Below are 15,148 nucleotides of genomic sequence, written 5' to 3' on the forward strand. Positions count from 1 at the left end.
GTGTAGCCTAAACTTCATATTGTTAAGTAGTGTTAATTATCTTAGGCCATGTTCAATTCAATTCAATTCAATTTTATTTATACAGTCGCTTCAAGGCACTTTATATTGTAAGATGGACCCTACAATAATAGGGCCATGTAATAATGCACTTTCTACTTGAAGTAATTCAGTGATATAATGCTATAAATTTTTGTATTTTAAATAGTAAATAACAATGTGTAATAGGCAGTTTTTTAAACAATGACCTCAATGCTACAATTAATCAGTGTAAAAGCTTATGGCCACACCACCCTGATCACGCAGCTCTCACCTGATCTCGGAGCTGTGCGATTACAAATCAGGGCCGCATAAATGATACTAGGTGTTGTGACCAGAGATGGGCAGTAACACGTTACAAGTAACGCATTACTGCCCATCTCTACAAGTAACGCGTTACTGTAATCTGATTACTTTTTTCAGGTAACGAGTAAAGTAAGGGATTACTATTGCAAAAACGGTGATTAGATTACCGTTACTTTCCCGTAGGAACGCTGCGTTACTGCATTACTAAAACCATGATTTTTTTGCGAGAATGTCTCATGACAGTGAAGTAAGCAAGTGCGACGTTCGTGACAACAGCTGTGTGCAGATCAACAGTGGATCACATATCGAGTGCGGGAGAGAGTATGAGCGTGCAGCGTTTAAAGCGTGGAAGTACTGACCTTATTTTGAGTTTGATTCCATAAAAAAGAGACAAAAACATTAGCGTCCGTTGTGCGTGGGAAGAAAACTTCTTTTTAAAGCGAAAAAAACCCCCTAAACTTCCAAGCGAGCACCGAGTGCGCTACGACGTAATGGGAAACTCACAGAGAAACTCGCGGATTCTTTCACTGAGCGCTGCGGCACACCTGCACCAGGGCAAACCTCTGCCTACGCCACTCCTGTTTTACAGGTGAAAATAGAGCAACAGGACCGCTGAGTCTTTGACTTTATTTATTTTCTGCTGTGTTTTACTTGCATCTATTTGAAAGACTGAGTGTAAACACACACAAAAAAAAATTATGTGCTGGAATGTGCAGAAAATAAGTTTAAATGTTAAACAAATTTCTTCCAGTCAGAGACTGTTGCATATAATTAAATTTTTGCTTCATGCATAAAGTTAAAAGGTTAAAACTAATAAAACAAGTTTTAAAAAGAGACTTTTCCATTTGATTACATTTTGTATGATGGATTATGCAGAAAAAGTAGAATTGAGCTGAAAGATCTATCGCTTTATCACCTCTTCAGGTTGTAAATGGTGTTTTTAAAAAGTAACTAAGTAATTAATTACTTTTGAAAATAAGTAATCAGTAAAGTAACGGGATTACTCTTTTGGGAAGTAATCAGTAATTAGTTACTGATTACTTTTCAAGTAACTTGACCACTACTGGTTGTGACCGTAGTAGTCCATTTACCATATCTGTCGTCAGTGATGCCGTCTCACTGTACCATTAATTTTCTATATTACTAAAACTGAAATTGTAAAATATGTAAAACAATTTAATGGGAAACCTACAATTTCCTTATTAACTACGTCAGCTGTAACAAACTGAGGCCTCTCATATGAACAGTCCTTTTTTAGAATATTAATGCAGCATTACGTTTTACTTTGTCATAGAAAAACAGAAAATTCACTTCTTACAGCATGTGCAAAAGTTCATTCTGCAGAGGTGGATTTGTCTCTTTAAAAATCAATAAAATGAGGAATCTGCATACAAATGTTGTGTTTGTAAGTCTATGTGGTTTTAGTTGCAGTGAGGCAAGTATATGGGATGGTGAAACTTGCAAAACAAAGTAGCTTTAAAAAAAAAAGAAGTAATGTCACTGAGCCATCACACTCACAGCCTACAGTGAGGGAGGAAGGCTGGCTGCAGCGAGTCCAAACAGTTGGTGAGCTCCTTTTTTCAGCACGTTGTTCCGAAGAAGCCTCCAAGAAAACAAAATGTATTATTTAGTCCTGGAGCTCATTTATTATGCCAAGTCATGTATTGATCCAAAAAGTGAAAGTAAAGCTGGAGAGGTTAACTGACATGTAGGAGGAGGAGGAGGGAGTCAAGAAAGAGAAGGAATTGGGAGGCTGAGAGAGGAAGAGATGACAGTATCGATTTCTAGACAGAGGGGAGATGAGCAGGGCTGAGGAGGTGGAGTGTTAATGTGTGTGTGAGAAGAAGATTCCTTCCCAACAATGTGAGAAACTTATAAAGTCATGAAGTAAATGATTACTTCAAGTTACTGCCTCAAAACATGGTTCTACAAGCTACTCAATCAGAGGGTGTACTTAGCTTTTTCAGAGGACTGCACAGAATCCTGTAAGAACTTTCTTTGTCACATGATTGTATATAGTCATTATAAACATGCAGAGTTAACATTGTGAATGGATGTATTTGATCTATGATCTTTTCATTATACTAAACAAGGTGCTTTGGTCACTGCTCCTGTAACATTTGTTGCTAATATTCAGCACTTCTCTGGCCTCTGGTAGGTACAAAGAGGCTGTGGCCTTGAGAAAACAGACTGTACCATTAGAAGTCAGTCCTGTCCAAGATATTGCACTCACACTCAACTCTTTACCACATGCTTGACCTCTTCCATGAGGCCAAGAGACAGTTTACTCCTGCTTTCTACATGCAGACACGCACACAAGTCACATGATGGGCAGGATTATCCGTCATGAGCTCATTCTGTATCTCAGCAATCAGTCGTGGCTTAACATAGAGAGAGCGATAGACCGAGGGTGAAAAGAGCAAGATACGAGTTATGTGTCTTGCTAGCAGCGCTTTGAAACTCAGCAAGCCATTATATAGAAACCTTGTGATGAGGATATATTGGGTGCATGTGTGTGAGCATTTGTGGGTAGCTGCAGCTGCAACCTAATTGAGATTTATACCCCGTCGTGTTAGCCAGGGAGAAATTCTCTTTCAAACCAGCTCTGTCACAGCTGCTGAGCCTGTCTGGCTGCTGTATGCTACACAACACATTAGTTCCCTGCGGGCTCAACTTAAACTTAACCACAACAGACACATGCCTAACACTAACCTTCACCTAACCATAGCGAAGACAGCATCAAGCAAAACAGAGGCACAAAGTCTGCACTTGAATCAGGTAGCTTTATTCCTAAATGTGTCTCCCAAAGCAAACAGAGATACTTTTCTCTTGTGACATGGTTTGCTGTGAGCAGATTATTTCTGTTCACAGACATGGACGCACACACAGGCACATGCACACTTCTCTCTCTTCCGAGTGCCGGGATAATCATGCACGTTCTGAATTCTCATATCCTCCCACGCCAGAATCTTTCTGCTCCCGTGAGCAGAAAACCAGAGCACCCCATCTTCTCTCTTCTCATCTCTGCCTCTTACCCCGCAATTGTCATGAATCTTCTGTATATATGAATGTGTGTGTTTGTGTGTGTGCACATGTGTGCTTGTCAGTCAGAGGTTGCCTGCAGGCTAAGCTTTGTAGGGTCTTCCATTGCAATTTTCTGATGACTCTGTGTGATACAGTGCCAAAAGGAAACCCTGCGTGTGTCACTAAATCGTGTGCAGTACAGTATGTGTGCAAGTTACCATGCAGCTGTTTTTTTGCATTTTTTTTGCAGGTATGTGTCTGAGTGGGGATTTGTGTGTCTGTAAAGGTGTCTGTGTGCATTGGTGAGTGTGTGTGTGGCACCATTGCTGAGTTTGTGCACAATGTGCACTGTGACAAATAGCGGATCTGTCTGGAAATGTGGGGGCGGGATTCTACTTCAAGAGCATGTCGGAGCAATTAGAGTTGGCCTCAACTACAAATACACAAACAGTAGCACAAGCACACACATCTGATTAAAATGAATCGAAATGCAGCTGCAGCTTCCATACAGTTTCTGCAGAAGAAAGGGTTTAAAATAGCAATGGTTCCTGTCATAATTAGCTATTTATGGGGCGTTAAACTTTACAAAATCTGCGATCCAGATGGAAATAAAAGTTAGTCACACCAGCTCACGTCACAGAAAAATTTGACCATGCTATCTAAGAACAATTAGGAGTCATGCTCCGTGTAGAGTAATAATGATAGAGCCATCAAATAAGATGGCTACAGGTAAATGTATATCAGGGCAAGTACCAGTAGTTTACAAAATCAGGGACGTGCTAGGATTAAGCTGACCCCCCACAAGGGTTATCTACTGGTGGTTTTCAATTGAGTTAAATTAAGAATTTCATTAGCTTCTAGCTAATGTTAAATGCTTTGACATTTAAAAAGAGAAAAAATGAAAACACAAGTAAGTAAAACAGGATTAGAGAATAAGTTAAATAAAAGGAAAAGCTACTTTTAGCTACTCCTTTAGTAATCCCGGTATTATGAGTGAATAAAGGGATCACTCATTGTGGTGATCCCTTTATTCACAAGGGATCACCACAATGAGTAGCTCTGCATGTTTGATTGGGCAGCAGGATCTTTTGATAGTTAGGCAAATGTGTAAGCCACTACACTATGGAGGACCTGTTAGACAATAAGTTAAATATTTTGACTAACTAGTGCTTTACCAGTTTAGACTACCTTGCTAACCTAGCAAGGTAGTCTAAACAGTTCAGTCCTATGTGTAAAACAATTGTTTTCTGTGCTCTTCTGCTGGTATTTTACTTTCTCCTCATGCTGGAAAAGGGTCAATAAACCCTCTGATACCTGTCTCTATCCCCCTCATATCTTTTCCAGTGTACAGAGCTGTAAAAACGCAGCTACGTTAATCATTATGTGCCACCACACAATTAAAGATTCGTTTAATGACATTAAACCTGACAAAGATACATTTAAAGATATGTGTAGTATACACTCAAAATAACTAAATGTTTCTAATCTCACTGACATTGCTCATCTTTCTTTTTCTCTTTGTGTCTGTAGGAGAATCACTGCAGGCGCATAAAGATACTGGGGGACTGTTACTACTGCGTGTCAGGACTGACCCAACCCAAGGCGGACCATGCCCACTGCTGTGTAGAAATGGGCCTGGATATGATTGATACCATTGCGTATGTCACACACTGACATGCAGGCAAAAATGTCTTTGTTATGATTGTTTTGGGGAAGGACCAGAAGTCAACAGTTACTCTACAATGTGTGATCATCCGAATTGTTTCTTAAGAAGTAAACAATTTTATCCTTTTAAGTTGCTTTCGGTGCATTGCTTCTATGACAACAGTTTCTAGGAAATCCGAGAAAACTGAGGCACTTCTTACCTGCTTCAACAGTAATATACATCGATCAGGGATAACATTAGGACCACTTGTCTAGTATTGCGTCGGTCCCCCTTTTGCTGCCAAAACACCTGTCACAAAGGTAACCTAGAAAGCTGACCTTTGTAACATGTGATTGATATTGAGTGTGTATATATTCCAATCCAAACAATTTCTAACCACATAGATTTGGTTGACTTCCAAATCTATTCCCTTTACTTCTTTTTCGTTCATTTGGAACCTAAAAGACACTTGCTTGCACGTAGCCCTGGTTTCCGCCCCTCTCCCTAAAAGCATGTAGACACCACGTACACGGAGAACCTTTGCCTCACTTTCCTGTGTGAACCTGCGCCTGTCATGTTCTTTGCCCCACCGCTCTGTCTGGGAGGATGGATGCCGGAGTGGGAGCCCTTTATCTCAAAGGACAGGTGCTGCCATGCACACGCATTCCTCAGTATGCGTGTGAGTGTAAGATGTCCCTTCTTCAACCTTATGGGCAAACCACATTTTCTTTTCTGCCATCCTGTAAACAGACACACCCACCCCACACACACGCAAATACACACTTTGTGAACCCTTTGCCATTCTCAATTTCCTTCCTCGTCTGTGACTGTCTCACATCTGAAGTGGGTGACCTCCCACAGGTTACTAGGTGATTTACCAGGGAGGAGAGGCTCTGGAAAAGTCCTGCTTTTTCGTCACTGCCCCACAGTACGACTCAGGGAAGGTGATCCACACATGCGCATTCATATTGTAAACACATACATGTGAACATAAACTTTTTTGAAGGCGCATTGAGTAGTTTGTGCTTTTTTTGGAACAAAGTTGAAATGTGTTGGAAGCGTATGATTACAGATGCGCCTCTCTACATCAAAGATTTTGTACTCGTGTAGCAACCCTGAATCAGTTTTGCTACACAATTCAGAACTTTAAGATTCAAGATTAATTCCATTATCATAATCTAACACGAGGCTGTAAAACAATATCCACAAAAATAGCAATTTTAAAAAAGGGCTCTTGTGCTCAAATGTGGTTGCGCTACAGCAGATGTTTCTGGTTGGCTTGCCACATGGCAGGAAGGTTCTGCACCAACATTTAACCTCATTGTACAGCTATCACTGATGCTTGGTAGATGGTTGCCTGATTTCTTCCAACACATCCCATACCAGTTAGTGGTGTTTCCTGCTGGGAAACAGCTATACTTCTTTGCAGATGTTAATAAGACCTTGTTGTGAGAATTTATCCTCTTTAAGTTTGAGCTAAAGGTCACTGTAGTCTAACCTAGTGTTGTTAACACTCAGTAATCTGGAGAAATTTGCTGGGCATCTTTTACTACCCAGCATTATCATTGCTTCAGCCACACTGCTTCCTATATGGCAACAAAAAGAAAAGAAAACAACAACAATAAAAGAAAAATGCTTTAAATGTTAAATTGTCCTGGTTTTTGTTCAAGTAGTTCTAAATCATTCTTTCCCCCCCTGCAGGTCGGTGGTGGAGGCCACAGAGGTGGATCTGAACATGCGTGTAGGCCTGCACACAGGACGGGTGCTGTGTGGCGTGCTGGGCCTGAGGAAATGGCAGTATGATGTCTGGTCAAATGATGTCACACTGGCGAATGTGATGGAGGCTGGAGGGCTGCCAGGGTCAGTACTGACTGTTACACCCACTGAAAATCAGACGAACGCAGCACACACACTCATGCAAAGACACAGAATACAGTATGTCAGCTACAGTAATATGACACAGTGCTATGACAGACTTTTTGTATCTGTATGTACACTACTATGTTCATAGACTTCTCAAATGGTTATCATAATTCACAGGGTCATTTACATAGAAATGTAAAATTACCGTATTTTCGGACCATAAGGCGCACTGAATTATATGGCGCATTAAGTGAAACAAAACAGTCTGATAAGTCAGACTTAACTCATTCTTCTTGCTTCCTCCACTTCCGTACCATTAATTCATTAATGTTGAATTCTCTCACAGCTGCTCTATTCCCATGTTGTTTCAGTATATTAATGACTAAGCTGTTCTCCTGACTGAAGTTTGGTCCTTTTACCTGCCATGCAATTGCATTTGTCCATAACCATCAGGAACCCTCACGTTGCCATTTAGAGTGAAAAAAAGTTAGCGTTCATCTTCCAGTTTCACTGTGTTTATGTTATGCTAACATAGCTGTGTTGCTAGTGATCAGGTAGCACATCATTATATACCAGCTAGTCCAACTTCAGTAACCCTACAAATGTCACTGCTGTTTAGTTTTCTGTCTTCATTTATGTTGGAAGTGATAGCAGAGCTGTACATTTTAAGTTTTTCAGAAATCTCTCAGTCAGAATATGCTATATCATGTTTAGGTGGTAACTAGCAAGCTAACTTCCTGCTAACTTCTAACTCCGTTAAATTTAATAAATTCTGTTTTCATGGATGCCCGGATGTTAAACTTAATTGTTACACCTGGTAAAGCTGCAAAATGATCATTTTATTAAAGATGAAACAATTTAGACCATGTTTAACTCTCAGTAATGCCGCAGTGTTCGTTTGACTTTGGAACCTGAAGGGACAGAGTTTTGGACTCAGATTACTCCGTGAGGCTCCTGACTACGGTAGCCATAACGCTCCGACAATCCATCAAGCAGTGCGGTTTTGTAGCTTACGAAGTCATACTAAAGCATTTTTTGACAGATTTCTGAGCCCGTGTACCACATAAAATCGGTTTGAGGTCAGTAAGCACAACCAGAATTCATACATAAGGCGCACCGAATTATAAGGCACACTGACGATTTTTGAGAAAATTTAAGGATTTTAAGTGCGCCTTATAGTGTGGAAAATATGGTACCTTTAAAAAAAAACAAAAACAGACAAACAATGAATTTAGCAAGCTATTGCTTACCTAAGTATTTTTCAAAATGTATAAAAATTGTGAAAATGCACTTGATCAGTCACCCATTTTCCATCCATTAACTGAAGATCAGTGAAAAAGTGTATAAAATAGTGTCTGAGCATGAGCTGACATTGTTACCAGATATGAAAGAAAGCTTTCGCAAGACTCTAAGCAGTTCCATGGAAAACTGTATCATTAGCTTGTTGGACAAACTTTAAAAAGCTAGAAGCTGAAGTACTGATTTTCTGTAGGTCTCTATCAGTTTTTCACATTATTATGAAAGTTTGGCCCCTGTGTTTGAGGCAATTGTCCTGTTGCATGATTCAATTTTGGTCCAGCTTTACCATTTAGGCAGATGCCCTCACATTTGACTCTAGAAAATGTACAGGTCCTGTGCCTGAATCATCACCTCTCCAACACTGTGCTTGACAGCTGGTAGGATGTGTTTGTGCTGATATGCTGTCTTTGTTTTCTTCCAAACATGTTGCATCATGGCCAAACATCTTTACATTGATTTCACCTGTCCAAAGGACATCGGTCCATTCTCATGGATTCTTTAGCTACAGCTTTGCAAACCTAAGCCATGCTACCATGTTCATTTTAGAGAGAAGAGGCTTTCTCCTGGCAACCCTTCCAATCAAGCCATAGTTCTTCAGTCTTTTTCTAATAGTACTGTTCTGAGCTTACCATTTTACTTGCTAACTGAGGCCTGTAGAGTGCATGGTTTGCATGGTTTGACTTGGTGGGATGTCCACCCCTGAGAAGACTGTTGTGGTGTGTTAACACATACCTGGATTCTCCAGACTAGCAAACTGCAGTATTATAAAATATAAACAAGATATAAATTCACTAGCTGTGTCCATGTCCTCATTTTAGGCTTGACAGCGTTTTAGTAGATAATGCGCCCTGCCACAAAGCAAAAATGGTACAAGAATGGTTTGAGGAGCACAACACAGAGTTTGAGGTGTTGACTTTGCCTCTAAATTTGCCAGATCTCAATCCAGTCGAGCATCTTCGATCCATGGAGGCCCCACTTTGCAACTGGCAGGACTTAAAAGATCTGTTGCTAAAAGCTTGGTGCCAAATACCGCAGCACATGTTCATATTAAGCAGCGGGTCATAATGTTATACCTGATTGGTGTATACGTATATGCAGCCATCAGATTATGTTTTGGACAGCACCACATTTTTTGACATCAGAAGAGATCATATTGGAAAAAAAATACTAGAATTTCACTCACCGCACTCAAGCACAAATTTATTGGACTTTACTACATATAATTAGTGTAATAATCTCATACTATAACTTATACTAAGCTATGGTTTACAGTTTTTGTACTTTTTCCAATAAACAGAAAAGATATTACAGGTCCGATTGAATAAGCTGCTGCTTACAACTGTTGTAAGATACATCCTTAAACTTGTCATGTCGATCTGACCTAGAAAAAGCAAAACAAAATATCAAAGCAATGTAAACATAAAACAGCATCCCTGAGTAGGCACACCAACATCTGCTCAACAAGTAACTGAGAGATCACAACCTGTGTTAGTTTACAGAGTTGTACCAAAATAAACCACACGGTTCATCCTGATATTTTAAGTGTTTTTAACTGTTTCCATACAACATCTGGATTGACTTGGCTTACTGTAATCATTTGTGGAATCATTTCGTTGGTGTTCATGCTAATTGTTGATGAAATAGTAAATAAAATGATCTTTTAAGAGGTCAACTTTTCCCACATTCTGCCCTGAAAAACCATTGCAAGAAAATAATTCAGATTTAATGTAGTTGCACAAATGTGCTAACTAGGACATAAACAGCAGCTAAAAATAAAACTGACCACCATGATTAAATTAATGTCACTTCATTAAACTGGCTGCAGAAATGATCAGACCTACACAGTGTATACGGACGTGGCTGGGTTTCTTTATTTTGTTTACTAGTTCTTTTCAGGTTACGGCACAACTCGAGCCAGGAGTCAGCTCTTCTCGAGGCTTCCTCCACTGCACACTCTCCCCGTCAGTCTCCTCCGTTACTATATACAAGGAGAGAGTGATTAGTCTCTGCACAAACACCTGTCCCCTCTGCCACCCCGACGCCGCCCCAAGAGCTAGCTGCGCCACCCGTCCCACGGCAGCAGGCCAGAGACCACACCCCTGCCACATTGGCATACAGTAACAAGCAGATTTGCATTTTAAACAGCACTGAAATGAGATCGCCTGTTTGGCTAAATTTGGTTCTGTTTCAAGTGAGGTAATAAGATTTTAGGACTCGTTACCAGATTAGATGATTTACCAGGATGAAAATTTCTATGAAGTGACGAGTTTTGAGCAAGCCGAGGGGCTATTAAGCTGATAAAAATAATGAGGGGATAATGATTTGAGACCTTAGTGTTGGACTTTTTATCACCAACTGCTTTTTGTCCTCTGCTTTGCTTGTGCTCCCAGCAAGGTGCACATTACAAGGACCACCCTGGAGTGTTTGAACGGAGACTACGAGGTGGAACCGGGCTTTGGCCACGAGAGACATGCCTTCCTACAGAAGCATCACATAGAAACGTTTTTCATCGTGCCGTCACACAGACGGAAAGTACGACAGAATGATTTCTTTTCTGCAGATTCTCTTACAACCGTATAACTTGAGAGGTGACACAGCTGTCAGTGTTGTAACAGTTAATCCTCTGATGGAGGGAGAGGGAGGCAAGCCATGTGCTAAGCTGGCATACACATGACTAGTATCAATATCTCACACCAACTGCACATGTGCATCGGAGCTGGCTGTTCGTGTCAGAAAAAATGTTTTAAATCCCTCGTAAAGTGCACATGCACAACGCTGGCACTGGCATGCACACGCAGATAAACACTTGATCCAGGTTTTGTAATATCCCACATTCACAGTTTACTGTAAAAATCCCACTCAAGCCTACTTGATTTCCATGAATGAGACAATTCTCCACATTTAATTTCATGCCATGTCCTTTTAACCGCTTCATTAATGGAGAATATAAATTTTGAATTTGAACATTTTTGAATTAAAAGATTTTTATGGATAATTAAATGGAGGGAAGATGCAATCAGAAACACTGATGTTAAATTGTTTAAGTTGTGGAGGGTTCCAAAATAATAATAATAATTATGATGAATTGGCAAGAAATAATATTACTTGGTTGTACAAGTAATCAATGGTGCATTCGTCCCTAAAACAGAATATATGTTGCTTTTATTTCCACACATGACACTGAAGTAAATCTCTTTCGATTTTTAAATCAAATGAAATCAAGACCTGATGTCTTCTCTGTCCCATCTAGCCTAAAATGAAGCATAACAATAGTGAATTTAGGATTTTTACATTTGTTTGCTTTTTTAAATTTAGATGCATTTTACTACTTATTATGAGAGCTGTGCTATTTTTGGAGCTACATATTTGTTATTGTCATTTTACATTTACTCATATTTAGTCATATGACTAAATGTAAAAAGAGCGTGCCTGCTTGTATTGTGCTTGTTCAGATCTACTGCGCATTATCATAATACATTTTCTTTATTTGTAATATATGTAGAGTGATACGTCTGTCCTAAGGGCCAATGGCAATACATAGCTCTGATTAATGAGGACTTAAAGGCAGCCACTGGCGCAGTGTGGCATGACACACATTTTGTGTTGCTACTGTGTTGTTGATAACAGCTGGCTAGTGGCGACTTTTTATTGACCCTGTAGAATACAAAGAAATGAGCAGCACATTATTTTTGGTAATATATGAAACTGATTTAAAAAAACAAAACAAAACAAAAACATTTATTGTTTTTTCAGCCCGTATAAAAAAACCCTTAAAACCATAATAGCTTTAACAAATTTACAAACATAAGAAATTTAATAAGACTTACAATTTCCTTGATCTTAATGAAAGCTTTATAATGACCCACAACGGTCAGGGTGACTTGAACTAACTAGTCTTTAAGCACCCTTAAAACAATGAGAACAAAATAATCACATTCACATGTCCAACTATTTAGTTAAAAGATTAAGTACCTTTAAAATACATGGCCCAAATCAATAATTGTATTAATTATAAAAGCAATAGTAATGTAAATGTTCCAGCCTATTTAACCTTTTTTATCTCAACCATATTTAACGTAGTACAACAGCAACAGTAATACAAAAATCCTAACAATGTATGCCACAAAGCTAAATTTATAAGTCTGATACAGCACATGATAAATGGTAAAATTCTAATGTTATGGCAAATATCCATATTCAAATACGAGACTGCGTAATGCTAATGATAATTACTTTGACTTTGGCATGTTTCAGTTTCATATATTTCACATTTTCACTTCGCAAGCAAGAAAAAATAACATAAAAAATGAAAGACGGATTGAATTTATAGATGTATTAGTTGCGAGTTTTTGTGTTTACTGTTTGTACTGTCAATTATTCTATCAAAGCTGTGCTTAATTGTGCTATATACACTAGGCTAAATGTTAGCTTTTTCATCCTGAAAAATATTAACAAGATAAGAGACTTAATGCTTCACTTGATTTATGTGATGTTTTCTTTTTCTTCTTTTTTTTTTCTTCAAAAAAGCCTATTATAGTATATCATATCAAGCCTTAAATGTGTTTAGTATGTTGAGTTCTTTATCAAATGTTCTATTTATTGTTTTATTTTTATCTTTATTTCCAGATCTTTCCTGGTATTATCCTATCAGACATCAAACCAGCCAAGAGGATGAAGTTCAAGACAGTGTGCTACTTGCTTGTGCAGCTCATGCACTGTAGGAAGATGTTCAAGGCCGAGATCCCCTTCTCCAATGTCATGACCTGTGAGGATGATGACAAGGTATGTGTAAAAAGCACTAATGAAAGCATCTCTTTGGTTTCAAATTACAAAAGTAATTTGCTATGCTTGCATATGAGTGCACAGAATATGAATTACTAGTTCACATAGTCAAATGAAAATCCTTTTATTAGACTTGCCTATAGGTGTTTTTTGGGTGGATTGAAATCCTGCTTGGATCCATAATCTGCATGTCAAACAATCACACAAGAAAACATTAATATGTATTTAATGTTTGCTTGTATTGTATTAATGAATTAATATGTACATTTCACATCTTCAGAAGTACCACAGTACTCCTGCTTTATGACAGTCTCTTAAAAAGTAAGCCACTGGGACTGATACAACCACTGACATTGACTTTATATATGCCAGATTGCAATTTCATGTCCATATGAGCATCACCTTGTTCTTGTTGATGTGTTTCTTAGCTCTGTGTGTGACGAGGCAGTGAGTCAGTCATGGAGTCGTCGAGTGTTTGGGCGATTGGTGTTGTGTCACAGTGTCTGGCTGTCAGAAATAGCCTGCTAGCTCTAATCCGCCCAACTCTGTGAGCCGGTCCAGGCATTAGCACTTCATGATTTTGATGAGGTTGCATTACAACTGCTGGTAATCACCCACTGCCTGGTATCATCTCTCATAATAGCATTAGACACATTGTTATATGATTATCCAAGTAGCTAAAATCCTTCCTTTGTGACACATAGCAAATCTATAATAGAATTATGACTGGGAATTGTTTGGTGCTATTTACAAGATCTAATCTTGCTATACATGACAAATTAAAAATGGTGACTCTTGCTTCACTGTCACCTGTCAAGGGGCGGAATACATTAGGCAGCAAGTGAATATTCAGTTCTTGATACAGATGTGTTGGAAGTAGGAAAAATGGCCGAGCATCAGAATCAGAGAGACTTTGCTAAGCCAAACTTTGATGGCTAGGACACTGACTGTTCCAGGAGGAGTTTTCTAGTTAGTACATACTAAAAGTGGTCCAAAGAACCGTTTTGAATGACAACAAAGTTATCACCATGTTCATCTGGGAAAGTTTGTGTTTTGAAGCGTTACTTTGATGGGTTCACAAACATAAAAATGTTCAAGCTTTAGACGTGATTTCAAATATCTCAGTGTGACTGAGCATCTGTGGAATATTCTAAAAAAACAAGTCAAACTGAGGGAGCCTTCACCTGGCAACTTTGCTGCTTACATCTTTTTGCTACAGGACATCGTCAGAAATCTTGTGGAGTCTCGATTCCCCAACAAGCAAAAGCTGATTTTATGACTAAAGGGGGTCTTTAAAGCATGTATGCAGGATGTGGCATGTACTGTGCTTTGAAACACATTATCTTGATTAGCTTGCACCCACTTTGGGGGCACTGTGGTCAACATTAGGAATAACTTTGATTGCTGCATGCTGTGAAAGGAGAAGGGGGGTATCCAGCTGGCAGCACAGAAAGCTGTGTGTGTCAACAGTTGTGGAGCTCGGTTTTGGTCAGTAACACATGTAAAGAGCTTGGATTTGTTATTCGTTCTTCCAAATAGGTCCATAAATCTGTTATACCTTCAGACATAATAAGGAACAGGAGTTGAAAAAGCAGATCTTAAAGAAAAATGTCTTCATCTAATATTATACTGTAGCCAATGAGCAGTAACTTCTGCAGTTAACATACCATTCTATAGTTTGTTATCATAATTTTCAAATTGGGCATTATTTTATTCATTATCGTATTTGACAACTGAGTTCCATCTCCCTGGATAATTCCACCCACAGGACCAATAAAAAACCGCCACACAGAAAAAGCAATTAAAACACACCAATGTGTACTTTGTCTACCTACTTATTTTCTGATTAACTGCTACCTGAAACTTCAGTGTGATGTGACATTAGTGCCTCGGTTGTATTACCAGCAGCAAATAAGTATTTATAACCTTATCATCAGATTGTATATTAGACCTTTTCTCTTTGCCACCATCAGATCAAAAGCACAATGTCAGTACAATGCCCATTTTAATGAGCTATACTTCATATCTATATATACTTTAATTTACATTATAAAATGTTATCACATCTTAATCTGCTACATGGAACTTGTAGTAAGTTGACATGTGAACAAGAAACAAAAGAACCCCCCCCCCCCCCCCCCCCCCCAAAAGGCTATTAATGGGTGGTGGAGCAAAGAAAAACTGCTTCTTGTC

General features: G+C 39.0%; 1 protein-coding gene across 3 annotated transcripts in view; it reads left to right on the plus strand.

The window, feature by feature from the left end:
- The window catches only part of LOC309692603 (adenylate cyclase type 1-like), a 75,051-nt gene that overhangs the window by 20,442 nt on the left and 39,461 nt on the right, over nucleotides 1–15,148 (plus strand). For 2 of the 3 annotated variants that reach the window (XM_082511260.1, XM_082511262.1), the window contains exons 5-9: nucleotides 4,897–5,024; nucleotides 5,873–5,947; nucleotides 6,710–6,871; nucleotides 10,564–10,705; nucleotides 12,800–12,955. In XM_082511260.1, coding sequence (XP_082367386.1) covers nucleotides 4,897–5,024; nucleotides 5,873–5,947; nucleotides 6,710–6,871; nucleotides 10,564–10,705; nucleotides 12,800–12,955 — 663 coding nt within the window. The remainder of the gene's footprint in view (nucleotides 1–4,896; nucleotides 5,025–5,872; nucleotides 5,948–6,709; nucleotides 6,872–10,563; nucleotides 10,706–12,799; nucleotides 12,956–15,148) is intronic. The other variant, XM_082511261.1, reaches the window with a different exon arrangement.

This window comes from Aulonocara stuartgranti (genome assembly GCF_965226115.1).
Source record: "Aulonocara stuartgranti genome assembly, chromosome: 17".
NCBI lineage: Eukaryota > Metazoa > Chordata > Actinopteri > Cichliformes > Cichlidae > Aulonocara > Aulonocara stuartgranti.